This window comes from Gorilla gorilla, chromosome 20 (assembly GCF_029281585.2).
Source record: "Gorilla gorilla gorilla isolate KB3781 chromosome 20, NHGRI_mGorGor1-v2.1_pri, whole genome shotgun sequence".
Classification (NCBI taxonomy): Eukaryota; Metazoa; Chordata; class Mammalia; order Primates; family Hominidae; genus Gorilla; species Gorilla gorilla.
Genome location: NC_073244.2, coordinates 66,890,753 through 66,916,516, shown reverse-complemented (window position 1 = coordinate 66,916,516; position 25,764 = coordinate 66,890,753). Strand labels below are relative to the sequence as shown.

Genomic DNA, 25,764 nt, shown 5'->3' with positions numbered 1-25,764 from the left:
TATAAGATGACTTAGTTCTGGGGGTCTGATATACGGGATGGCGATTATGGTTAACACAAGCAGCTTTTAAATGTCTTTACCCCTGCTCCCCCTGTTACCAGCTGAAGCTGTGAAGTTCCAGGCCGTTGGTGTTTCGAACAAAGAATTGGGTGTGATACACACATATAGCAAAGCGGCATAAGTTTATTAAGCATAGGATTACACTCTTGGAGGGGGAGAGCAGGCGGACCTCTGCGAAATGAGATCGGCATCAGCTCGCTGTACTTTGGGTCTTTTTTTTTTTTCTTGTTAGGAATATACAACCATTTATTCACTGTTCACCAGTATTTACAATAAAGTGAACAAAATACAGTTCAATAACATTCAGATTACCACAAAGTTGTGTTTCCTGGCTTTTACTGAACCAGTAAAGCAGATACTGAAAAGACTGAGCCTATGTGGTTTTTTTTTTTTTTGAGATGGAGTCTCGCTCTGTCGCCCAGGCTGGAGTGCAGTGGCACGATCTTGGCTCACTGCAAGCTCCGCCTCCCAGGTTCAAGCGATTCTCCTGTCTCAGCCTTCTGAGTAGCTGGGATTACAGGTGCCTACATGTAAGGAATGAGTTGGGGTAAAGAAAAAATACACAAGTCAGCAGTTTATTTATTTTGAGAGGGAGTCTCGCTCTGTCACCAGGCTGGAGTGCAGTGGTGCAATCTCGGCTTACCACAACCTCTGCCTCCCGGGTTCAAGTGATTCTGCTGCCTCAGCCTCCCGAGTAGCTGAGATTACGGGTGCAAGCCACTACGCCTGGCTAATATTTTGTATTTTTTAGTAGAGATGGGGTTTTACCGTGTTGGCCAGGCTGCTATTTAATGGAAAAATCAGATTTAGAGAATAAATTTGACTGGCGTGAGGCACCAGAATAATGGGAGGGCGTGAGGACCCATGCAATGAGTATACAAATGGGTTGATAAGTAGAAGTTCTCAGGGAGGAAAGCGATGGTGGTGTCCAGACAGCATTTCAAGACCCCTAGTGAGAAGTCCCAAGTTGTAGGCTGTGCCACAGCCCCGTATATACATTCACTCATTTGATATATATTTCCCGAGAACCCCGTTATAGTTGTGGGAGCTGTGAATGCAGCCACTAAATCTGACATAGATCAATTCACACGAGTTCACGATAGAGGCAGGAAAATGGACATGCATGCCGAATCAGGGTTCAAGTGCTGTTACAGGGAATTAACAGGTGCTTTGGGATGAGGAAAGTGTTGTCTTGGCTGGGCGCAGTGGCTCACGCCTGTAATCCTAGCACTTTGAGAGGCCAAGGCGGGGGGATCACCTGAGCTCAGGAGTTTGAGACCAGCCGGGGCAACATGATGAAACCCTATCTCTACTAAAAATGCAAAAAAAATTAACCGGGTGTGGTGGCGCGTGCCTCTAGTCCCAGCTACTTGGGAGGCTGAGGAAGGAGAATCGCTTGAGCCCCACAGGCGAAGGTTGCAGTGAGCTGAGATTGTGCCACTGCACGCCAGCTTGGGCTACAGAGTGAGACTGTCTCAAAAAAAAAAAAAAAAAAGTGCTATCTTTGTGAAGTCGGAGTTGTGGAAACTCTTGGAGGAAATGATATCTCTGCAGAGCCCTGAAGAACAAGGCAAGGTGTGGATAAAGAAACAAAGATGGTGGCCGGGTACGGTGACTCACACCTGTAATTCCAGCACTTTGGGAGGCCGAGGCTGGTGGAACACCTGAGGTCGGGAGTTCAAGACCAGTCTGGCCAACATTGTGAAACCCCGTTTCTACTAAAAATACAAAGATTAGCCGGGCGTGGTGGTGCATGCCTATAATCCCAGCTATTCAGGAGGCTGAGGCAGGAGAATCACTTGAACCCTGGAGGTGGAGGTGGCAGTGAGCCAAGATTGCACCACTGCATTCCAGCCTGGGTGACAAAAGTGAAACTCGGGGGGAAGGATAGCATTAGGAGATATACCTAATGTTAAATGATGAGTTAGTGGGTGCAGCACACCAACATGGCACATGTAGACATATGTAACTAACCTGCACGTTGTGCACATGTACCCTAAAACTTACATTAAAAAAAAAAAAAAGTGAAATTCTGTCCCAACAAAACAAACAAAAAAAAAAGAAAAAAAAAAAAAAAGGAAGAGAAGATGGAATAATTCTGTGGTTAGAAGGAATTGGGGTATGGTTGGGATGCAGCCAGGACTCACTTATTTATTTTTTTTCTTTTCTTTTTTTTTTTGAGACAGAATCTTGCTCTGTCACGTAGGCTGGAGTGCAGTGGTGCGATCTTGGCTCCCTGCAGCCTCCGCCTCCCGGGTTCAAGCTATTCTCCTGCCTCAGCCTCCTGAGTAGCTGGGATTACAAGCACACGCCACCATACCTGGCTAATTTTTGTATTTTTAGTAGAGATGTGGTTTCACCATGTTGACCAGGCTGCTCTCGAACTCCTGACCTCAGGTGATCCTCCCACCTTGGCCTCCCAAAGTGCTGGGATTACAGGCATGAGCCACTGTGCCTGGCCGAATTTTTGTATTTTTAGTAGAGATGGGGTTTCATCGTGTTGGCCAGGCTGGTCTCGAACTCCTGACCTCAGGTGATCTGCCCGCCTCAGCCTCCCAAAGTGTTGGGATTACAGGTGTGAGCCACCGTGCCTGGCAGGATTCACTTATAAAGCTGCTTCTCTACAACTGGTTGTTGCCACAATGCCTCCAGAACCATTTGATACAGACCTATTCTATATTGGTTATTAACTATTTTGAATGGCTTCCTGCAGAAAAAGGAAAGAAAAAAAGACCAAAGTAGGAAAAAAATATTTCCATGGCCCTCCTGTTAAAGAAGGAGAGATCTTTTCAGAAAAGACCAGAGTGGTTAAAAGTATGGTTTGCAGTAAGTGGCACAAAAGTAGTTAGAGCCTAGAAGAGACCATAGGATTTGTCTACAGAAGAAATTCAGTGGCCGGGCTTGGCGGCTTATGCCTGTAATCCCAGCCCTTTGGGAGGCCAAGGCGGGGAGATCACTTGAGGTCAGGAGTTCGAGACCAGCCAACAGGGAGAAACGCCATCTCCACTAAAAATACAAAATTAGCTGGGGTGGTGGCGCATGCCTATAATCCCAGCTACTCAGGAGGCTGAGGCAGGAGAATCACTTGAACCCGAGGGATGGAGAGGTAGAGGTTGCAGTGAGCCTAGATCGTGCCATTGCACTCCAGCCTGGGCAACAAGAGAAAACTCTGTCTCAAAAAAAAAAAAAAGAAATTTAACATGTAGTTCTCCCACCCTCTGCATCGTCCGGGATGCTCTGACAAATGGAATGACAGTGTCCCTTGTTCCCTGCAGTGAGTCCCTCCTCCGTGGGTCCAACACAGAGCTCACGCCGCCCAGGCTCAACACCAGCTTTCAGATCCACCCATGGCCACTGTGTCTCATGGTCATTCTTCAAAGAGTCTTTGTGTTCAGCCTTCTCCTGCCTTCCCAAGTGGAAGCTCTGCTGGCTCGCTCTCTAGTCCTCTTCCTGCTGAGCCAGTCTTCAACCAGGAACCACACTAGAGCCACCAGGACTAGAAAGGCCAGGCCCATCCGAAGGAGATTCTGGGCAGTGTGATCCCAGAGGGCATGGTCTGTAGGCAGGAGAACAGGGTGATTGCTGACAGGGATGTAAGGACACCCTCTTTTTTTTTTTTTTTTTGAGACAGAGCCTCAGTCTTGTCGCCCAGGCTGGAGTGCAATGGCACGTTCTCAGCTCATTGCAACCTCCACTTCCTGGGTTCAAGCTATTCTCCTGCCTCAGCCTCCCAAGTAGCTGGGACTACAGGCACAAGCCACCATGCCTGGCTAATTTTTTTGTATTTTTAGTAGAGATGGGATTTCGCCATGTTGGCCAGACTGGTCTCGAACTCCCGACCTCAGATGATCTGCCCGCCTCGGCCTCCCAAAGGGCTGAGATTACAGGTGTGAGCTACTGCGCCTGGCCAAGGACACCCTCTTGTTCCCATTTAGATTTCCTTCCTAGGTCTACTCTATGCCCAGCCCCTTCCTTCAGAGCCTATGGCCCCAGCTGTCTACTTACCTTTCTGGAGTCCCGTCTCTGTGGTTAAAAGGTAGGTGTCCCAAGGGTCTGCTGATAATAAGGGAAGCAAAGAAAAGAGGATGGTTTTGACCTCCTCCGCCCCAGCACTCCTTCCCTTGGGTCTACCCCATGACGTTCTGCAGCTTTGCAAGGTCCCACCCCACCCTGCAGGTCCCAGGAGCTTCATCCAGCAGGTAAAGTGGAAGGGTCCACAGATGGACAAACCTGACGAGGAATTCCAGTCTAGCACTCGTGAGCATGTGTCTTTGCACCAGTCATGTCTTCTATTTTTGTTTTTTTTTTTTTTTTGAGATAGAGTCTCGCTGTGTTCCATCCTCTGGAGGAGCTGGGACTACAGGCACACACCACATACCCAGGTAATTTTTTTCATATTTTTAGTAGAGACGGGGTTTTGCCATGTTGGCCAGGCTGGTCTTGAACTCCCAACCTCAGATAACCTGCCTGCTTCGGCCTCCCAAAGGGCTGGGATTACAGGCCTCCGAGGCTGGAGTACAGTGGTGTGATCTCAGCTCACTGCAACCTCCGCCTCCCGAGTTCAAGCAATCCTCTTGCTTCAGCCCCGAGTAGCTGTAATTACTGGCGTGCGCCACCACACCCAACTAATGTTTGTATTTTTAGTAGAGATGGGGTTTCACTGTGTTGGCCAGGCTGGTCTTGAACTCCTGACCTCAAGTGATCCAGCCGCCCCTGCCTTCCAAAGTGCTGGGATTACATGCGGGAGCCACCCGGCCCAGCCCGTCTTCTATTTAAGCCTCATTTTCCTCATTAAGTCATCATTACCTCTTTCTCCTCACACATAGTGAAATTCAAAGTCTCACTATTTTTTTTTCTTTTTCTTTTTTTTTTTTTGAGACAGAGTCTCGCTCTGTTGCCCAGGCTGGAGTGCAGTGGTGCGATCTCGGCTCACTGCAAGCTCCGTCTCCTGGGTTCACGCCATTCTCCTGCCTCAGCCTCTTGAGTAGCTGGGACTACAGGCACCCACCACCACGCCCGGATAATTTTTGTATTTTTTTTTAGTAGAGACAGGGTTTCACCGTGTTAGCCAGGATGGTCTAGATCTCCTGACCTCATGATCCACCCGCCTCGGCTTCCCAAAGTGCTGGGATTACAGGCGTGAGCCACCGCGCCCGGCCTCACTGTTTTTTTTCAGCATCCTAACCGTGCGCCCCAGCCCCATCCCACCGTCATCTTCCAAACATCATTTTCAACCCTCCTGGCCTCATAGTTATTATTGTATTACCCCAGTTATCTTCCTGCCCCAGGGCACAGGCAGATGCCATTTCATTCTCTCCAGAGCCTCCTTTCTCCTGACAGCCACATGATTAACTCAAGTCTGAACGCATTTGCTCAGATGCCTTCTTCTCTGTGAGGTCCATCTGGACAAACCTATTTAATATTGCTAGCTGCCATTTCAATCACTGTAAGTCTGTTCTACTTTGTCTTTTCCTTCCATAGCATCATTCCCTCCTATGTGCTATCCTGACGTTGACCGATGGTGTGTCTCCTCCTGCTAGAATCTAAGTGCTGCACAGTCAAGATATTTGCCTGGCTGACTGTTACAGTGTAGTTCACTGTGTATACTATGCACTTGATGAATATATATATATAATAGTTTTGTTTTTGTTTTTCTGTGAGATGGAGTCTTGCTGTGTCGTGCAGTGGAGTGGAATGCAGTGGCGTGATCTCAGCTCACTGCAACCTCTGCATCCCAGGTTCAACAGTTCTCCTGCCTCAGCCTCCTGAGTAGCTGGGATTACAGGCGAGCACCACCAGGCCCGGCTAATTTTTGTATTTTTAGTAGAGATGGGGTTTCACCATGTTGGTCAGGCTGGTCTCAAATTCCTGACCTTGTGATCCAACCACCTTGGCCTCCCGAAGTGTTGGGATTACAGGTGTGAGCCATGATGCCCAGCCTAAGTTTTGTATTTTTAGTAGAGACAGGGTTTCGCCTTGTTGGCCAGGCTGGTCTCAAACTCCTGACCTCAAGTGATGCACCATCTCGGCCTCCCAAAGTGCTGGGATTACAGGCGTGAGCCACCATGCCTGGCCTCGATTAATATTTTGAATGAATGCCACGTTTTTAGTGTCACTGGGAGGCTCTGATCGCTCCTCTGAGCTTAGAAGGACCAGTTACTCACCAGGAAAGGTTGGGTCTTCAGGTGCAAGGCTGGTGTTCTCTATGTCGCCTGGAAAAGGAGATAAAGAAAAAAAAGTAAGGGTTTTGGGTTTCCTCCGGTCTTGCCATTCTTTTTTTTTTTTTGAGATGGAGTCTTGCTCTGTCGCCCAGGTTGCAGTGCGGTGGTATGATCTCAGTTCACTGCAACCCCCGCCTCCCGGGTTCAAGCGATTCTCCTGCCTCAGCCTCCTGAGTAGCTGGGACTACAGGTGTCCGCCACTGCGTCTGGCTAATTTTTGTATTTTTAGTAGAGACGGGGTTTCACCGTCTTGGCCAGGCTGGTCTCGAACTCCTGACCTTGTGATCCACCCGCCTTACCATTCCTTTCTCTGCTCCCTCCTCCTTCCTGCTTCTGGTGTTCTTCCTCACATGACCAACCAGGCACCCAGGAAGTGGACGTCCCTTGGACACCCTCACCATCACTCTCTGGGGATCCCTCAGGGCTCCAGGTAGAACATGGCAGCGAAGGATGTGGGGAATTGAGCATTTCCTCACCTGTGACCAGGAGCTTCACTGGCTCACTGGGGAAAGACCAGGCATGGTTGTTATAGGAGCCAAAACATCGGTATGTCCCTCTGTGGGCTGTGGTCACAGGGCCCAGGGGGAACTCCGCCTGGACCTTCCCGTATCCGCGCTGTACGTGGCTGGATCTTCCCTCCTTGAGCAGTAAGAACATGCTTGTTGCAGTGTCTAGACGGCAGTAGAAGGTCACCTTCTCTCCTGAGATCACTTCGGGTCCAGGATGAACCGAGAGGGTGGGTGTGTCATACATTTCTATGAGAGAAGGTGGGGCCACCACACCAGAAACTCAGTGATGAGCAGCCAGCTATTTTTTTTTTCTTTCTTTTCTTTTTTTAGAGATGGAGTCTCTCTCTGTCGCCCAGGCTGGAGTGCAGTGACACGATCTTGGCTCACTGCAACCTCCGCCTCCCGGGTTCAAGCGTTTCTCCTGCCTCACCCTCCCAAGTAGCTGGGACTACAGGGGCCTGCCACCATGCCTGGCAGCCAGCTTTCTTTTTTTTTTTTTTAATTATTATTTTGATCAAATACACACAATAGAAGATTTACCATCTAAAACCATTTTTAAAAATGATACAGGGTCTTGCTCTGTTCCCCAGGCTGGAGCGCCGTGGCACTATCTTGGCTTACTGAAGCCTCGACCTCCTGGGTCAGGAGTTTGAGACCAGCCTGGTCAACATGGTGAAACCCCATCTCTACTAAAAATGCAAAAATTAGCCGGGTGTGGTGGCACATGCCTGTAATCCCAACTACTTGGGAGGCTGAGGCAGGAGAATTGAGGCAGAGAATTGAGGCTGAGGCAGAGGTTGCAGTGAGCTGAGATTGCACCACTGCACTGCAGCGAGACTGTCTCAAAAAAAAAAAAAAAAAAGCCCCGGCCAGCCGCCCCGTCCAGGAGGTGGGGGGCAGACCCCGCCCGGCCACCACCCCATCTGGGAGGTGGGGGGGCGCCTCTGCCCGGCCGCCCCGTCTGGGAAGTGAGGAGCCCCTCTGCCTGGCCGCCACCCCGTCTGGGAGGTATACCCAACAGCTCATTGAGAACGGGCCATGATGATGATGGCGGTTTTGTCGAATAGAAAAGGGGGAACTGTGGGGAAAAGAAAGAGAGATCAGATTGTTACTGTGTCTGTGTAGAAAGAAGTAGACATAGGAGACTCCATTTTGTTCTGTACTAAGACAAATTCTTCTGCCTTGGGATGCTGTTAATCTATGACCTTACCCCCAACCCCGTGCTCTCTGAAACATGTGCTGTGTCCACTCAGGGTTAAATGGATTAAGGGCTGTGTAGGGTGTGCTTTGTTAAACAAATGCTTGAAGGCAGCATGCTCGTTAAGAGTCATCACCACTCCCTCATCTCAAGTACCCAGGGACACAAACACTGCAGAAGGCCACAGGGTCCTCTGCCTAGGAAAACCAGAGACCCTTGTTCACATGTTTATCTGCTGACCTTCCCTCCACTATTGTCCTATGACCCTGCCAAATCCCCCTCTCCAAGAAACACCCAAGAATGATCAATAAATACTAAAAAAATTTTAAAAAAAGAATAAATGAGTAGCTGTGTTCCCCTGCCAGAACCTCCAAACAAGGTCCAAAGACCCTGAGCAAACGAAAAGGCACAGACAAAATATATATATATTTCAACACAAGTAGATGACACAGAATATAGAAATAACTTTTCCTAATCAATCAAAATATAAGCAACCCAATTTAAAAATAGGCAAAAGAGTTAAATAGACATTTCACAAAAGAAGATATTTGAATGGACATGAAATACTGTTGTGAGCTGCATAATGACATTTTGGCCAACAATGTACCACATATATGATGGTGGTCCCATAAGATTATAATAAAACTGAAAAATTCCTATTGCCTGATGACATCATAGCCTTCCTAGCACAAAGTATTGCTCATGTGTTTTTGGTGTTGCTGGTATAAACAAACCTACTTGTATAGCACATACAATTATGTATGTATATGTAACTATGTATAATACTTGGTAATAATAATAAACAACCATATTGTTAAAAAAAAAAAAGCTAATTTTTTTTTTTTTTTTTTTTAGAAAACCACCACCTGGCTGGGTGCAGTGGCTCACACCTGTAATCCCAGCACTTTGGGAGGGTGAGGCGGGTGGATCATCTGAGGTCAGGAGTTCGAGACCACCCTGGCCAACATGGTGAAACCCCATCTCTACTAAAAATACAAAATCTGGCGTAGTGGTGGGTGCCTGTGATCCCAGCTACTTGGGAAGCTGAGGCTGGAGAATCACTTGAACCCAGGAGGTGGAGGTTGCAGTGACTGGAGATTGCACCGCTGCACTCCAGCCTGGGTGACAAGAGCGAAACTCCGTCTCAAAACAGATAAAAAAAAAAAAAACCCACCACCTGTGATGGGTGAGGGAAGCAAAGTGTAAGCCACTGCGCCTGGCCCACAAGCATTGTTTTTGAGGACATTCCTCAGTCATACCCCTGCATACAAATATCTATCTCAGAATCTGTGTCTTGGAGAAACTGACCGAGGACACATCTGCTCCTAGGACGTAGAGACACGGTCTGCAGACAACCCCTTGTAGGCAAGGACTGTGATGGGGATCACCCCTCCTTCCAGCCTCCTACCGAGACAAGCAGTGTCTGAGTGGGGCTTGGAAGAGTTCATAGATGATGCTGCATCCCGGATGCAGACTGAGATCACTCTCCAGTTAGAGAACCGGACAGTTACCTGTTACCACCAGATCTAGCAAGTTGCTGGGCTCTGACCAGAGCTCCCCAGCCCGATAGATGCAGCTGTATTGCCCTGCCATGCGGGAGTTCATGTCCGGGATGTAGAATTTGACTTTGTTAATCCGCTCAGGGGCTTTTGGTCTGTCCACGGCAAAAAGACTTCCTTCAAAATGCAGCTGGTATTCAACAGCCCCATAATTTCCCTGGCAACAGATGGTCGCTTGCTTTTCCTTTGGAACCATGAAATGGGGCTCGGCCCAGATGAACGGTTTTGGGAGAGTCTCTGGAAGGGAATCAGAGGCTGGAGTTCCAGCTGAGCCCCCTCCCCCCAACCTTAGGCTCCACCCAGCTGCTGGCCCCAAGCTCTCCTGGGAAGCCAGCACCCTGTCCCCTCTCCCCAGCCGTGCTTGGGTGGAAGGAGCTTGGCCTGAACCCGGAAGAGTGACCCTGGGCTTTGAAGGAAGGACTCACGCTGCTGGGCGCTGATCCTCTGACTGAGACACAGCCCTGGAAGACAGGAGTAATGAGACCTGTTGCCTCCTAGGCACACCCTGATCCCATTCCCCTTCCACGCCAGAACTCACCGACGCAGAGCAGGGCAGGGAGTGTGGAAGACATCGCTCAGATTCCACCGGCCTAGTGCTGAGCAGTGGGGACTGAGCCCGGCGGGCCAGGGAGATAGATACACAGGAAGTGGTGGGTGAGCACCAGCGCCCATCACCAGAGTGCTTTCACATTGACTGCTTTCATCAGAACGTTCACAACTCCCCTCCGCCTCTGACCATGAGCTTACAGAAAGGCCATGGTCCCTCTGACACATCTGTGGTCTAGCCAGCTCCTCTGACAATAGTCTGCTCAGCCCAAAATGCATTTCTGGGTCAACTTCTCAATTCTGCAATGTGGAGGTCGTACCCAGAGCTGACTGTGGGAAGTTGTGCCCAATCATGCCCAGAGGAAACCCCCTGAGAATTGTATAAAAACACAGGGAGTTTCACAGTGAGATACTGGAACAGGAATTAAAAGAAATTAAAGAATGTGTAAACAAAAACTCAGTTGTATGTAAGAAAACCCAGTTCCCCCTGAGGAAGAGAAAGAGGTGGAGTCCTTTAAACATGAACTGCCTGTTTTTCTGTCTGTGGCTAGTGAGCCTTATCTCTCCCTTTCCCAGGCATTGTGAAGACCCTGTTTCTCTTGCCGTGCAGCTGCAAGGTCACTAGACAGGATAACCTCAAGTCGTAAAACATATTTTTCTTGAAAAGTAAGGAATAATGTGATGCATGTCTCAATTGAATAACTGTCTTTGTTTCTCGCTTCTGTAATATGCTTCCCCCTGCACAGATCTCCCCCCACCCCACAAAATGCTTAAAAGGTAACCGGACTCTTTGTTCGAGCCTCAGTCTTTTTGGATGTTAATCTGACTGGGGCCGGTGCACCTAAATAATAATAATAATAATAATAATAATAAATCCTCCTCAACCCCTCGGTCTCTCTGATTCCTAAATTATCCTGCAACAATACCATCTCACACCAGTCAGAATGGCTATTACTGAAAAGCCAGAAATTAACAGATGCTAGTGAGATTGTGGAGCAAAGGGGACACTTATACTCTGTTGGTGGGAGTGTAAATTAGTTCAGGCACTGTGGAAAGCAGTTTGGTTTGGAGATATTTCAGAGAACTACAAACAGTGTTACCATTCAGCCCAGCAATCCCATCACTGGGTATATATCCAAAGGAAAATAAATCATTCTACCAAAAAGACACATGTACTTGTATGTTCATTGCAGCAGGATTCACAATAGTGAAGACATGGAATCCACCCAGGTCCCATCAGAGGTGGACTGGATAAAGACAATGTGGTATGTATACACCACAGAACGCTATACAGCCTTGAAAAATCACAATATTATGTCCTTTGCAGCAACATGGATGCAGCTAGAGGCCATTATCCTAAGCGAGTTAACACAGAAACAGAAAACCAAATACTGGCCAGACGCGGTGGCTCACGTCTGTCATCCCAGCACTTTGGGAGGCTGAGGCAGGTGGATCACCTGAGGTCGGGAGTTCGAGACCAGCCTGACCAACATGCAGAAACCCTGTCTCTACTAAAAATACAAAATTAGCCGGGCGTGGTGGCGCATGCCTGTAGTCCCAACTACTCGGGAGGCTGAGGCAGGAGAATAGCTTGAACCGGGAGGTGAAGGCTGCAGTGAGCCAAGATGGTGCCATTGCACTCCAGCCTGGGCAACAAGAGTGAAACTCCATCTCAAAAAAAAAAAAAAAAAGAAAAAGAAAACCAAATACCACATGTTCTCACTTATAAGTGAGAACACTAAACATTGGGTAAGGAGGGGAGCAAGGCTTGAAAATCTACCTATTTGGTGACTAGATCATTAATTCAAGCCTCAGCATCATGCAATATACTCATAAAAAACCTGCACATGTATCTGCTGAATCTAAAAAGATAAAAATAGGGGTTTTGACGTTGGCTTCTCTGTGCACAGCATGCATATGCTTGGATAAGTTAATTGGTTTCATCAGAATGGAATGATAACACTATCTTCTTCAAAGATAGTGTTATAATGTTTCAATAAAATAAAAGTGAAAAGAAAAGCTTTTCATTTAAAGAACTTAATAAGAAAAGAAACATTTCTTTTCCTTTTCTTTTTCTTTCTTTTTTTTTTTTTTTGAGACAGAGTCTTGCTTTGTTGCCCAGGCTGTGGTGCAGTGGTGTGATCTCAGCTCACTACAACCTCTGCCTTGTGGGTTCAAGCAATTCTCCTGCCTCAGCCACCTGAGTAGCTGGGACTACAGACACCTAACACCACGCCCAGCTCATTTTTGTACTTTTAGTAGAGACCGGCTTTTACCACGTTGGCCAGGATGGTCTCCAACTCCTCACCTCAAGTGAATCTTCCTGCCTCGGCCTCCCAAAGTGCTGGGATTACAGGTGTGAGCCACCACACCCGGCGAAGAAACATTTCTTTTAAGTAAGTAACTAACTCTCCACTTAATAAAAAAAATTCTATGCAGAAGTTGTTAAGATCTACAGTAAGAAAAAAGAAATTCATGCATTTTATATATACACACATATATACATATATACCTTTTATATATGTACACATATATATACACATATATACATATATACATTTATACATATATGTATACATATATACATATATGTATATATACTGCATATATATATACTGCATAGTACCGTACATGTATACATACACATACGTGCATATATACACATACATGTATATGCATACATATACATATATGTGTATACACATACATGTATGCGTGCATATACATATACACATACATGTATGCGTGCATACATACATACATGTATGCGTGCATACATACATACATGTATGCGTGCATACATACATACATGTATGCGTGCATACATACATGTATGCGTGCATACATGCATACATGTATGCGTATACACACACATACATGTATGCGTGTACACATACATACATGTATGCGTGTATACATACATACATACATGTATGCGTGTATACATACATACATACATGTATGCGTGTATACATACATACATGTATGCGTGTATACATACATACATGTATGCGTGTATACATACATACATGTATGCGTGTATACATACATACATGTATGCGTGTATACATACATATATACATACATGTATGCGTGTATACATACATATATACATACATGTATGCGTGTATACATACATATATACATACATGTATGCGTGTATACATACATATATACATACATGTATGTATACATATATACATATATGTATATACATACATATACATATATACATGTAAGGTACTATGTAGTTTTCAGCATCCACTGGGGCCTTGGAATATATCCTGGTGGATACATGTGACTACTGTACAAGACTAGTTGTATATTCTTGAGGCAAACAAATGTGCTAATTCTCTTTTTTTCTCTCTTTAAGACGGAATCTCTGTCCCTCAAGCTGGGGTGCAGTGGTGCAATCTCAGCTCACTGCAACCTCCACCTCCTGGGTTCAAGCAATTCTCCTGTTCTAGCTTCCCGAGTAGCTGGGATTACAGGCGTGTGCCACCACACTCGACTAATTTTTGTATTTTTAGTAGAGACAGGGTTTCACCATGTTGGCCAGGCTAGTCTCGAACTCTTGACCTCAAGTGATCAGCCCACCTTAGCCTCCCAAAGTGCTGGGATTACAGGCTTGAGCCACCACACCCAGCCCACCTCCTTCTTATTTACTGAAGATTCAGTACTCGGTGCTGGCGTTTCCCCTTACACAACTGTCATAACTCTGGGTGTTTTCTTTATCCTTCCCCCTATGGAGCGCTTGGATGCCCTCTATGGAGGAGACTTATGTAGGCTGGATCCTCACACCTCAGCCACCCTCTCAGCCATAACATAGTTACCTTCACCAAAGAAATATAAGAATATTGTCTTTTATTATTTTGAGCTTTTAATTTTGACATAATTCCAGACTTGCAAAAATAGTTTAAAGAATTTCTGGCCAGGTGCAGTGGCTCACACCTGTAATCCCAGCACTTTGGGAGGCCGAGGTGGGTGGATTGCTTGAGACGAGCCTGGGGGAAAAAAAAATGCAAAAATTAGCCAGGTGTGGTGCTGTGCGCCTATAGTCCCAGCTACTTGGGAGGCTGAGGTGAGAGGGTCATCTGAGCCCAGGGAGGTAGAAGCTGCAGTGAGCCATGATCGTGCCACTGCACTCTAGCCTGGGTGACAGAGTGTTACCCTGTCTATAAAAAAAAAAAAAAAATCTGTAATTTCTTCATCCAGATTTCCCCAAAGTTAGCATTTTACCACATTTGCTTCATCATTCAGCCTCTCTCCCTCTCCCTCTCTCCCCCAAGAAAGTGTGTCTAATTTGCATATGATGCCCTAAACCTCTAATCACTTCAGGCTCTATTTCCCAAAACCAAGGACATTCTGTTATTAATGTTCAAGGTCAAGAAATAGCACTGATATGACACTATTGTCTGATCTATCCACTTTATTCAAATTTCACCACTTGTTTTACCAGTGACATATATTTGGTTTAGGATTTAATGCAAGATTACACAATTTATTTAGTTGTCATGTCACTCTTATTTGGAGATGGAGTCTTGCTCTGTCGCCCAGGCTGGAGTGCAATGGTGAGATCTCAGCTCACTGCAACCTCCGCCTCCTGGGTTCAAGCGATTCTCCTGCCTCAGCTTCCTGAGTAGCTGGGATTAGAGGCACCCACAACCACGCCCAGCTAATTTTTGTATTTCTAGTAGAGATGGGGTTTCGTCAAGTTGGCCAGGCTGGTTTTGAACTCCTGAACTCAACTGATCCACCCGCCTCAGCCTCCCAAAGTGCTGGGATTAGAGGCATGAGCCACCACGCCCAGCCTCTTTTAAAAAATAAAACTATAGACTTTATTCTGATTTCACCAGTTTTTCCACTAGCATCCTTTCTTCGCTCCAGGAGCTCCAGTGATCCGCCTGCCTCAGCCTCCCACCTGCCTCGGCCTCCCAAGGTATTGGGATTACAGGTGTGAGCCATCTGGATCTATTTAATTCAGCCTTAAGCCCACAGCAGCATTCCTGGGACTGTCCCCTCTACAGACTCTAAGCCATGTTTGAGATGATGAATTTCAAGTCGTGATTCAATCACTTCAGTGGTAAGTGACACAGAGGATATTACTAATCTTTTTTTTTTTTTTTTTTTTTTGAGACGGAGTCTCGCTCTGTCACCCATGCTGGAGTGCAGTGGCGCAATCTCAGCTCACTGCAAGCTCTGCCTCCCGGGTTTATGCCATTCTCCTGCCTCAGCCTCCTGAGTAGCTAGGACTACAGGTGCCCACGACCACGTCCGGGTAATCTTTTTTTTTTTTTTTTTTCAAAGTAGAGACGGGGTTTCACCATGTCAGCCAGGATGGTCTCCATCTCCTGACCTCGTGATCCGCCCGTCTCGGCCTCCCAAAGTGCTGGGATTACAGGCGTGAGCCACCGCACCCAGCCTTTTTTTGGTATTTAAAAATATAACTTTATTGAGATATATGCCATACAATTACCCATTAAAATTGCATAATTCAATGGTTTAAATTTTGTGGTATTCACAGAGTTGGTGCAACCGTCAACACAGTCTAATTTTAGAATGTTGTCATCACTGCCCTTCAGAACCCCATGGCGACCAGCTGCCCATCACCATGATGCCCTCACTCTCCCCGCCCTAGGCAACCACTCCTCTTCTGTCTCTAAACACCACAAGGTACTTTTCAAAAATTGTGGCAAAATATACATAACATAAATTTTAATATTTAAAAAGTTTTCTAAGGCCAGGTGCAGTGGGTCATGCCTGTAATCCCAGCACTTTGGGAGGCTGAGGTGGGCGGATCACCAGGTCAGGTGATCCAGACTGTCAGGCCTCTGAGCCCAAGCTAAGCCATCACATCCCCTGTGACCTGCACGTACACATCCAGATGGCCGGTTCCTGCCTTAACTGATGACATTCCACCACAAAAGAAATGAAAATGGCCTGTTCTTGCCTTAACTGATGACATTATCTTGTGAAATTCCTTCTCCTGGCTCATCCTGGCTCAAAAGCTCCCCTACTGAGCACCTTGTGACCCCCACTCCTGCCCGCCAGAGAACAACCCCCTTTTGACTATAATTTTCCTTTACAGTCCAAATCCTTTCCTTTCCAAATCCTATAAAACGGCCCCACCCCTATCTCCCTTTGCTGACTCTCTTTCTGGACTCAGCCCGCCTGCACCCAGGTGAAATAAACAGCCTTGTTGCTCACACAAAGCCTGTTTGGTGGTCTCTTCACACAGACGTGAGTGAAATTTGGTGCCGTGACTTGGATCAGGGGATCTTCCTTAGGAGGTCAATCCCCTGTCCTCCTGCTCTTTGCTCCATGAGAAAGATCCACCTACGACCTCAGGTCCTCAGACCCAACCAGCCCAAGGAACATCTCACCAAGTTTAAATTGGGTAAGCGGCCTCTTCTTACTCTCTTCTCCAACCTCTCTCACTGTCCCTCAACCACTTTCTCCTTTCCACTCTTCAATCTCTCCCTTCTCTTAATTTCAGTTCCTTTCCTTTTCTGGTAGAGACAGGAGACGCGTTTTATTCGTGGACCCAAAATTCCGGCGCCGGTCATGGACTCGGGAAGGCAGTCTTCCCTTGGTGTTTAATCACGCGGGGACACCTCTCTGATTATTCACCCATGTTTCAGAGGTGTCTGACCACACGGGGATGCCTGTCTTGGTCCTTCACCCTTAGTGGCAAGTACTGCTTTTCTGGGAGGGCAAGAACCCCCAACTCCTTCACTCTGTGTCTCTACCCCTTCTCTGCTTTTCTGGGGGGGCAAGAACCCCCCAACCCCTTCTCCTTCACCCTTAGTGGCAAGTACCGCTTTTCTAGGGGGCAAGAACCCCCCGATCCCTTATTTCTGTGCCCCGACCTCTTATCTCTGCACCCCAATCCCTTATTTCCACACCCCGACCTCTTATCTCTGCACCCCAATCCCTTACTTCTGTGCCCTGACCCCTTTCCCACTTTTCTGGAGGGTAAGAACCCCTGAACCCCTTCCCTCCGTGTCTCTACTCTCTCTTTTCTCTGTGCTTGCCTCCTTCACTATGGGCAACCTTCCACCCTCCATTCCTCCTTCTTCTCCCTTAGCCTGTGTTCTTAAAAACCTAAAACCTCTTCAACTCACACCTGACCTAAAACCTAAATGCCTTATTTTCTTCTGCAATGCTGCTTGACCCCAATACAAACTCGACAGTAGTTCCAAATAGCCAGAAAACGGCACTTTCAATTTTTCCATCCTACAAGATATAAATGTTTCTTGTTGTAAAATGGGCAAACGGTCTGAGGTGCCTGACATCCAGGCATTCTTTTACACATCGGTGCCTCCCTAGTCTCTGTGCCCAGTGCAACTCGTCCCAAATCTTCCTTCTTTCCCTCCCGCCTGTCCCGTCAGTCCCAACCCCAAGCATCACTGAGTCTTTCTAATCTTCATTTTCTACAGACCCATCTGACATCTCCCCTCCTCGCCAGGCGGAGCTGGGTCCCAATTCTTCCTCAGCCTCCGCTCCTCCACCCTATAATCCTTTTATCACCTCCCTCCTCACACCCGATCCAGCTTAGTTTCGTTCCATGACTAGCCCTCCCCCAACTGCCCAGCAATTTCCTCTTAAAAAGGTGGCTAGAGCTAAAGGCATAGTCAAAGTTAATGCTCCTTTTTCTTTATCTGACCTCTCCCAAATCAGATAGTGTTTAGGCTCTTTTTCATCAAATTTAAAAACACAGCCCAGTTCATGGCTTGTTTGGCAGCAACCCTGAGATGCTTTACAGCCCTAGACCCTAAGTCAAAAGGCTATCTTATTCTCAATATACATTTTATTACCAAATCTGCTCCCAACATTAAATAAAGCTCCAAAAATTAAATTCTGTCCCTCAAACCCCGCAACAGGACTTAATTAACCTCGCCTTCAAGGTGTACAATAATAGAGTAGAGGCAGCCAAGTAGCAACATATTTCTGAGTTGCAATTCTTTGCCTCCACTCCAGTCTCCAGATGAGACAAACCCCAGCCACATCTCCAGCACACGAGAACTCCCAATGCCTGAATCGAAGCTGCCAGGGGTTCCTCCAGAACCTCTTCCCCCAGGAGCTTGCTACAAGTACTGGAAATCTGGCCACTGGGCCAAGGAATGTCCACAGCCTGGGATTCCTCCTAAGCCGCGTCCCATCTGTGCAGGACCCCACTGAAAATCGGACTGTTCAACTCACCTGGCAGCCACTCCCAGAGCAGCTAGAACTCTGGCCCAAGGCTCTCTGACTCCTTCCCAGATCTTCTCCGCTTAGCAGCTGAAGACTGACACTGCCCGATCGCCTCGGAAGCCTGCAGGACCATCACAGACGCTCTAGGTAACTCTCACAGTGGAGGGTAAGACTGTCCCCTTCTTAATCAATGTGGAGGCTACCCACTCCACATTACCTTCTTTTCAAGGGCCTGTTTCCCTTGCCTCCATAACTGTTGTGGGTATTGACGGTCAGGCGTCTAAAGCTCTTAAAACTCCCCAACTCTGGTGCCAACTTAGACAATACTTTTAAGCACTCCTTTTTAGTTATCCCCACCTGCCCAGTTCCCTTATTAGGCTGAGACACTTTAATTAAATTATCTGCTTCCCTGACTGTTCCTGGACTACAGCCACATCTCATTGCCACCCTTCTTCCCAATCCAAAGCCTCCTTTGGGTCCTCCTCTTGCATCCCCCCACCTTAACCCACAAGTATAGGATACCTCTACTCCCTCCTTGGTGACCGATCATGCACCCCTTACCATCTCATTAAAACCTAATCACCCTTACCCCGCTCAATGCCAATATCCCATCCCACAGCATGCTTTAAAAGGATTAAAGCCTGCTACAGCATGGCCTTTTAAAGCCTATAAACTCCCTTTACAATTCCCCCATTTTACCTGTCCTAAAACCAGACAAGCCTTACAAGTTAGTTCAGGATCTGCACCTTATCAACCAAATTGTTTTGCCTATCCACCCCTGTGGTGCCAAACCCATATACTCTCCTATCCGCAATACCTGCCTCTACAACCCATTATTCTGTTCTAGATCTCAAACATGCTTTCTTTACTATTCCTTTGCACCCTTAATCCCAGCCTCTCTTCACCTTCACTTGGACTGACCCTGACACCCATCAAGCTCAGCAAATTACCTGGGCTGTACTGCCGCAAAGCTTCACAGACAGCCCCCATTACTTCAGTCAAGCCCAAATTTCTTCCTCCTCTGTTACCTATCTCGGCATAATTCTCATAAAAACACACGTGCTCTCCATGCCGACTGTGTCTGACTGATCTCTCAAACCCCAGCACCTTCTACAAAACAATAACTCCTTTCCTTCCTAGGCATGGTTAGTGCGGTCAGAATTCTTACACAAGAGCCAGGACCGCACCCTGTAGCCTTTCTGTCCGAACAACTTGACCTTACTGTTTTAGCCTAGCCCTCATGTCTGTGAGCAGCGGCTGCCGCTGCTTTAATACTTTTAGAGGCCCTCAAAATCACAAACTATGCTCAACTTACTCTCTACAGTTCTCATAACTTCCAAAAATCTATTTTCTTCTTCACACCTGACACATATACTTTCTGCTTCCCGGCTCCTTCATCTATACTCACTCTTTGTTGAGTCTCTCACAATTACCATTGTTACTGGCCCAGACTTCAATCCGGCCTCCCACATTATTCCGGATACCACACCTGACCCCCATGACTGTATCTCTCTGATCCATCTGACATTCACCCGATTTCCCCACATTTCCTTCTTTCCTGTTCCTCACCCTAATCACATTTAGTTTATTGACGGCAGTTCCACCAGGCCTAATCGCCAGTCACCAGCAAAGGCAGGCTATGCTATAGTATCTTCCACATCTATCATTGAGGCTACCGCTCTGCCCCCTCCACTACCTCTCAGCAAGCCGAATTAGTTGCCTTAACTCAAGTCCTCACTGTTGCAAAAGGACTACGTGTCAATATTTATACTGATTCTAAATATGCCTTTCATATTCTGCACCACCATGCGGTTATATGGGCTGAAAGAGGTTTCCTCACTACACAGGGGTCCTCCATCATTAATGCCTCCTTAATAAAAACTCTGCTCAAGGCTGCTTTACTCCCAAAGGAAGCTGGAGTCATTCACTGCAAAGGCCATCAAAAGGCGTCAGATCCCATTGCTCTAGACAATGCCTATGCTGACAAGGTGGCTAGACAAGCAGCTAGCTTTCCAACTTCTGTCTCTCACATCTATGCTTATGCTGATAAGGTGGCTAGACAAGCAGCTAGCTTTCCAACTTCTGTCCCTCACGGCCAGTTTTTCTCCTTCTCATCAGTCACTCCCACCTACTCCCCCACTGAAACGTCCACCTATCAATCTCTTCCCACACAAGGCAAATAGCTCTTAGACCAAGGAAAATATCTCCTTCCAGCCTCACAGGCCCATTCTATTCTGTCGTCATTTCATAGCCTCTTCCATGTAGGTTATAAGCCGCTAGCCCATCTCTCAGAACCTCTCATTTCCTTTCCATCCTGGAAATCTATCCTCAAGGAAACCACTTCTCAGTGTTCCATCTGCTATTCTACTACCTCTCAGGGATTGCTCAGGCCCCCTCCCCTCCCTACACATCAGGCTCGGGGATTTGCCCCCGCCTAGGACTGGCAAATTGACTTTACTCACATGCCCCGAGTCAGAAAACTAAAATACCTCTTGGTCTGGGTAGACACTTTCACTGGATGGGTAGAGGCCTTTCCCACAGGGTCTGAGAAGGCCACCGAGGTCACTTCTTCCCTTCTGTCAGACATAATTCCTCGGTTTGGCCTTCCCACCTCTATACAGTCCGATAGCAGACCAGCCTTTATTAGTCAAATCAGCCAAGCATTTTTTCAGGCTCTTGGTATTCAGTGAAACCTTTGTATCCCTTACAGTCCTCAGTCTTCAGGAAAGGTAGAACAGACTAATGGTCTTTTAAAAACGCACCTCACCAAGCTCAGCCACCAACTTAAAAAAGACTGGACAATACTTTTACCACTTTCTTTTCTCAGAATTCAGGCCTGTCCTCGGAATGCTACAAGGTACAGCACATTTGAGCTCCTGTATAGACGCTCCTTGTTATTATTCCCCAGTCTCACTCCAGACACCAGACCAACTTGGAATGTGCCCCAAAAAACTTGTCATCCCTATTATCTTCTGTCTAGTCATACTCCTATTCACCGTTCTCAACTACTCACACATGCCCTGCTCTTGTTTACACTGCCGGTTTACACTGTTTCTCCAAGCCATCACAGCTGATATCTCCCGGTACTATCCCCAAACCGCCACTCTTAACTCTTAAAGTAAATAAATAATCTTTGTGGGCAAGGCTATGCTGAACCTCCTTAGGCACTCTCTAGTTAGATGTCCTAGGTCCTCCCAATTCATAGACCTTTTATACCTGTTTTTCTCCTTCTCTTATTCCATTTAGTTTTTCGATTCGTACAAAACTGCATCCAGGCCATCACCAATAATTCTAGATGACAAATGTTTCTTCTAACAGCCCCACAATATCACCCCTTACCACAAAATCTTCCTTCAGCTTAATCTCTCCCACTGTAGGTTCCCACGCCGCCCCTAATCCCGCTCAAAGCAGCCCTGAGAAACATCACCCGTTATCTCTCCATACCATCCCCCAAAGTTTTTGCCATCCCAACACTTTACCACTATTTCGTTTTATTTTTCTTATTAATATAACAAGACAGGAATGTCAGGCATCTGAGCCCAAGCTAAGCCATCATATCCCCTGTGACCTGCACGTACACATCCAGCTGGCCGGTTCCTGCCTTAACTGATGACATTCCACCACAAAAGAAGTGAAAATGGCCTGTTCTTGCCTTAACTGATGGCATTGTCTTGTGAAATTCCTTCTCCTGGTTCATCCTGGCTCAAAAGCTCCCCTACTGAGCACCTTGTGACCCCCACTCCTGCCCACCAAAGAACAACCCCCTCTTTGACTGTAATTTTCCTTTACCTACCCAAATATTATAAAATGGCCCCACCCCATCTCCCTTCGCTGATTCTCTTTTCGGACTCAGCCCGCCTGCACCCAGGTGAAATAAACAGCCTTGTTGCTCACACAGAGCCTGTTTGGTGGTCTCTTCACATGGACGTGCATGAAACAGACCAGCCTAGCCAACATGGTGAAACCCCGTCTCTACTAAAATACAAGAAATTAGCTGGGCGTGGCAGTGCGCACCTGTAGTTCCAGCTACTCGGGAGGCTGAGGCAGGGGAATCACTTGAACCTGGGAGGCGGAGATTGCAGTGAGCCCAGATCACACCAGCGTAGCGACAAAGTGAAACTCTGTCTCAAAAAAAAAAAGAAAAAAAAAGCTTTCTAAGGCCAGGCGCAGTGGCTCATGCCTGTAATCCAAGCACTTTTGGGAGGCTGAGGCGGGCAGATCACCTGAGGCCAGGAGTTCGAGACCAGCCTGACCAACATGGTGAAACCCTGTCTCTACTAAAAATACAAAAATTAGCTGGGCGTGGCGGCGGGTGCCTGTAATCCCAGCTTCTTGGGTGCGGGGGGGATCTGTTCTGCAGATCCCAGCTGTACGACAGATGAGACACGTCCCCAGACACCAATATTCAGTGAAAGAGCAGGCCAGGGGGCTGCCGGCACTAGGAACCAAAGAGAGTCTGCAGCCCCTCTAAGCTGGCAACGCTTGCATTTATTTAGCACAGATTTAATTAACAAAGGCTTTGAGTCAACACACCTGTGGGTAATTAACCTGGTCACCGCCCCCCCCACCTCCCTGGAGAGGGCCATCTTGCCCGAGAATGATCAAAGGTTGATTTTAGGACCATATGACTAAGCAAGCTATTTAGATAAAATACTCCGCATTCCTTTGTATCTGCGCCCTAAGCTGTTTGGCTCCTGAAAAGAGAATCTGGCTGCTTTCAGCCAAACTATCTGAAGCTATGCCAACCTCCCTGACCTTCCAAGAAGGTTTGCTGCTTCCTATTCCTATAATTTCTTCTGCTACTCTGACTGATCTCCCACACTTGGGAGGTTGAGGCAGGAGAATCCCTTGAACCAGGGAGGCAGAGGTTGCAGTGAGCCGAGATCACACTACTGCACTCCAACTTGGGTGACAAGAGCGAGACTCCATCTCAGAAAAAAAAAGTTAAAAAAAAATTGTAGGCCAGGCGTGGTGGCTCACGCCTGTGATCCCAGCACTTTGGGAGGCCAAGGCGGGTGGATCACCTGAGGTCCAGAGTTCGAGACCAGCCTGACCAACATGGAGAAACCCCGTCTCTTCTAAAAATATAAAATTAGCCGGGCGTGGTGGCGCATGCCTGTAATCCCAGCTGCTCTGGAGGCTGAGACAGGAGAATGGCTTGAGCCCAGGAGGCGGAGGTTGCGGTGAGCCGAGACCACGCCATTGCACTCCAGCCTGGGCAACAAGAGTGAGACTCTGTCTCAAAAAAAAAAAAAAAAAAAAAGGTTGTAGTAAAAACATAACATACAATTTACCATCTTAGCCATTGTAAGTGTACAGTATAGCAGTGTTAAATGTATTCAGTGTTGTGAAACAGATCTCCAGAATATTTTCATCTTGTAAAACTGAAACTCTATGCCTAAAAGAGGAATTGTTCAATGCATAGAAGTTTCATTTCAACCATTTTTGTTGTTGTTGTTGAGATGGAGTCTTGCTCTGTCACCCAGGCTGGAGTGCAGTGGTACGATCTTGGCTCACTGCAACCTCCGCCTCCTGGGTTCAAGCCATTCTCCTGCCTCAGCCTCCTCAGTAGCTGGTAATGCAGGTGCGTGCCACCATACCCAGCTAATTTTTGTATTTTTAGTAGACATGGGGTGTCACCATGTTGGCCAGGCTGGTCTCGAACTCCTGGCCTCATGATCTGCCTGCCTTAGCCTCCCAAAGTGCTGGGATTTCAGGTGTGAGCCACTGCGTTCAGCCTGGGAAATGTCTACTTCAGAGATTGTTGGATTTTCAGGGCCTTCTGTGGCTTGACGTCATCTGGAAAAGTGTGGTCATTGGGAAGATATTACTTTGGTTGTCACTCATGCTTGGGTGTTTACTGAAATGAGTCTGATTGGATGACTTTCAGAAGCAAGGAGCTGCCTGATTGATGGTAACATAACAATATAAAACGTATGGAGTGGCCGGGCTTTGTGGCTTACTCCTGTAATCCCAGCACTTTGAGAGGCTGAAGCAGGCAGATCACCCTGAGGTCAGAAGTTCGTGACCAGCTTGGCCAACATGGCGAAACCCGTCTGTACTAAAAATACAAAAGTTATCTGCGTGTGGTGGCAGGTGCCTATAATCCCAGCTACTGGGGAGGCTGAGGCAGGAGAATTGCTGAACCCGGGAAAGAGAGGTTGCAGGGAGCCGAGATCACGTCACTGCTCCCCAGCCTGGGTGACAGAGCAAGACCCCGTCTCAACAAAAAAAAAAAAAAAAAAAAAAAAAAAAGAAAAAAAAAAAGAGCATTTTCACAGAGATGAGTTGTCATTGATGATGGGTTAAAAATCAGTTTTGGTGGCTACTTGTTACTGTGGTTACAGGACAATAAAATATTTTTCTGAAGAGCTCAGGAACTTTATTATTCTGAAAACACTTTTTCCAGACAAGGTCCTTCCATCAGCAAAACGACTTATATGAGTTTAATCTTATCCATCCCTGGGAATCCAGCCCCATTGTGTCTCTGTAATCCAAGTCCTGGACCTGATGTAAAGTCCCTCAATCCCCTTCATCCAAAATTGTGGCACTTTCCCTTTATTTATTTATTTATTTGTTTACTTTTGAGACAGAGTCTCGCTCTGTGGCCCAGGCTGGAGTGTAGTGGCGTGATCTCAGCTCATTGCAAGCCCCGCCTCCCAGGTTCACACCATCCTCCTGCCTCAGCCTCTGGAGTAGCTGGGACTACAGGCACCTGCCACCACGCCTGGCTAATTTTTTGTATTTTTTAGTACAGATGGGGTTTCACCGTGTTAGCCAGGATGGTCTTGATCTCCTGACCTTGTGATTCACCTCCCTCGGCCTCCCAAAGTGCTGGGATTACAGGTGTGAGCCACCGCGCCCGGCCTTATTTATTTATTTATTTATTTATTTATTTATTTATTTGAGACAGAGTTTTGCTCTTGTTGCCCAGGCTGGAGCACAATGGCACAATCTCTGCTCACCGCGACCTCCACCTCCCAGGTTCAAGCGATTCTCCTGCCTCAGCCTCCCGAGTAGCTGGGATTACAGGCATGCACCACCACACCTGGCTAATTTTGTATTTTTAGTAGAGACGGGTTTCTCCATGTTGGTCAGGCTGGTTTTGAACTCCTGACCTCAGGTGATCTGCCCGCCTCGGCCTCCCAAAGTGCTGGGATTACAAGCGTGAGCCACCGTGCCTGGCCACTTTCCCTTTATTTAATCTAGCCCAATGGCTAACATTTCATTTGTCAGTTTATTCATAATTTTCAATAAATATGTCCAATATTGTGTGTTTTTTAGACCTCATGATGAATACAGAGATAAACCAATAGACTAAGTAGCTCAAAGTGCCGAGATAACCCAATAGAGATTCTCGTTTGAGCTATTTTAATAAGTGTATTTGAGACATGCGACATTTTAAAATGTGTCACGGTTGGCCAGGCGCGGTGGCTCACGCCTGTAATCCCAGCGCTTTGGGAGGCCGAGGCGGGCAG

The 25,764-nt window shown here is 47.1% G+C and overlaps 1 protein-coding gene across 3 annotated transcripts; it reads right to left on the bottom strand.

Moving 5' to 3' along the window:
• On the bottom strand, positions 1-22,735 carry NCR1 (natural cytotoxicity triggering receptor 1). Of its 3 annotated transcripts, none has more exons than XM_055370550.1 (7): positions 22,301-22,735; positions 18,296-18,407; positions 9,500-9,784; positions 6,758-7,036; positions 6,225-6,272; positions 4,066-4,116; positions 1-3,616 (listed from the first exon to the last, which is right to left on the bottom strand). In XM_055370550.1, the coding sequence occupies exons 3-7, from the start codon at positions 9,741-9,743 to the stop codon at positions 3,435-3,437; spliced, it is 804 nt and encodes a 267-aa protein (XP_055226525.1). In that variant the 5' UTR covers positions 9,744-9,784; positions 18,296-18,407; positions 22,301-22,735; the 3' UTR covers positions 1-3,434. The 3 variants fall into 3 exon arrangements, with proteins under 3 accessions (XP_055226525.1, XP_004061487.1, XP_018870374.1); XM_004061439.5 differs by lacking the exons at positions 18,296-18,407; positions 22,301-22,735 and adding exons at positions 9,973-10,008; positions 10,086-10,257; XM_019014829.4 differs by lacking the exons at positions 18,296-18,407; positions 22,301-22,735 and adding exons at positions 9,973-10,008; positions 10,086-10,257 and having other exon boundaries at positions 4,066-4,113.
• Between the last annotated feature and the right edge of the window lie 3,029 nt (positions 22,736-25,764).

Coding starts and splice junctions, on each gene's coding strand:
- NCR1 (XM_004061439.5), bottom strand. CDS start 10,119: ATGTCTTCCACACTCCCTGCCCTGCTCTGCGTCG. Junction 10,009..10,085: donor CCCTGCCCTGCTCTGCGTCG/GTGAGTTCTGGC, acceptor CCTGTCTTCCAG/GGCTGTGTCTCAGTCAGAGG. Junction 9,785..9,972: donor GAGGATCAGCGCCCAGCAGC/GTGAGTCCTTCC, acceptor ATTCCCTTCCAG/AGACTCTCCCAAAACCGTTC.